A 929-nucleotide genomic window follows, 5' to 3' on the forward strand; every position below is an offset into this window, starting at 1 on the left:
GCAGCAGCAGCAGCAACAGCAGCAGCAACATCGTACCACTACTACTCATCAGCTCCATCATCAACCTCACCAAAGCGATCGAAGTTCCTCCTCTTCGTCGTCGGTTACGTCTCCGACGTCCGCGTCAATCTCCGGTATTCTACGGCAGACTTATCAGCAGGCGTACAGCAATATCGCAGCCACGAGCTCGGGCTCGGGCAGCCATCTTCGCGCCGGCACATCGGCGATCTCGGCGGTCGCCCATCATCCCTACAGGCGACCGTCGGTGACGTTGCTGTCGCGAACGGCCTCGCATATCGGTCAGCAGGTCTCCTCTTCCTCGTCCTCCTCATCCTCATCATCATCCCCCTCGTCCTCGTCCTCGTAATCCTCGTCCTCGTCATCTAAACCTTCGCCTGGAAAAAGTTCGGTTTCGTGAGGAGACTACTCGAAAATATGCACGCGCGAATATTCTAATTTTATATATACTTCGAAGTTAAAACGTTTTCGATGAACTGCACCTATGTACCGCACGTTCATACAGTTTTTAATAAGAAATGATCGCACCGTATTCATTATGTTCACGTGAGGAAATTGTAATAACACATTCGTGGACGTTACCTGTGTAGTAGAGCACGGCTCTAGGAACTATGCGTTCTCTAATGTAATGGCCTAATTCGAAATCGCTGGTTAGTAAAGCCTGAGTATCATCGTCCATATCAGCTTCCGAGTCTTCTGGCACTGAAAAGAGTTTGCATTTGAAATTAAATTGCAAATCAAGTACGTTGACTCGCGATTTTATTGCGCTGTATCGAGAAAATTAAAAAGATACGAGGGGTAACGAATGGCTCAGTATGCGAGCACGTTGGTTCATAATCGGTGGTCCCGGGTTCAATGCCTCACCCCACGCGTCTCGATTTTGAGATTTATTAGAAATGTAACTCTATATA

General features: G+C 48.1%; 1 protein-coding gene across 1 annotated transcript; it reads right to left on the reverse strand.

Annotated features, from left to right (window-relative positions):
- Positions 1-300: 300 nt before the first annotated feature.
- LOC105460991 (nucleosome assembly protein 1-like 1-A) lies at positions 301-741 on the reverse strand. Its single transcript, XM_011707491.1, has 2 exons — positions 601-741; positions 301-395 (listed from the first exon to the last, which is right to left on the reverse strand). The coding sequence occupies exons 1-2, from the start codon at positions 695-697 to the stop codon at positions 301-303; spliced, it is 192 nt and encodes a 63-aa protein (XP_011705793.1). The 5' UTR covers positions 698-741.
- Between the last annotated feature and the right edge of the window lie 188 nt (positions 742-929).

The sequence above is a fragment of the Wasmannia auropunctata genome, unplaced genomic scaffold, assembly GCF_000956235.1.
Source record: "Wasmannia auropunctata unplaced genomic scaffold, wasmannia.A_1.0 LD311911.1, whole genome shotgun sequence".
In the NCBI taxonomy this organism is placed as follows: domain Eukaryota; kingdom Metazoa; phylum Arthropoda; class Insecta; order Hymenoptera; family Formicidae; genus Wasmannia; species Wasmannia auropunctata.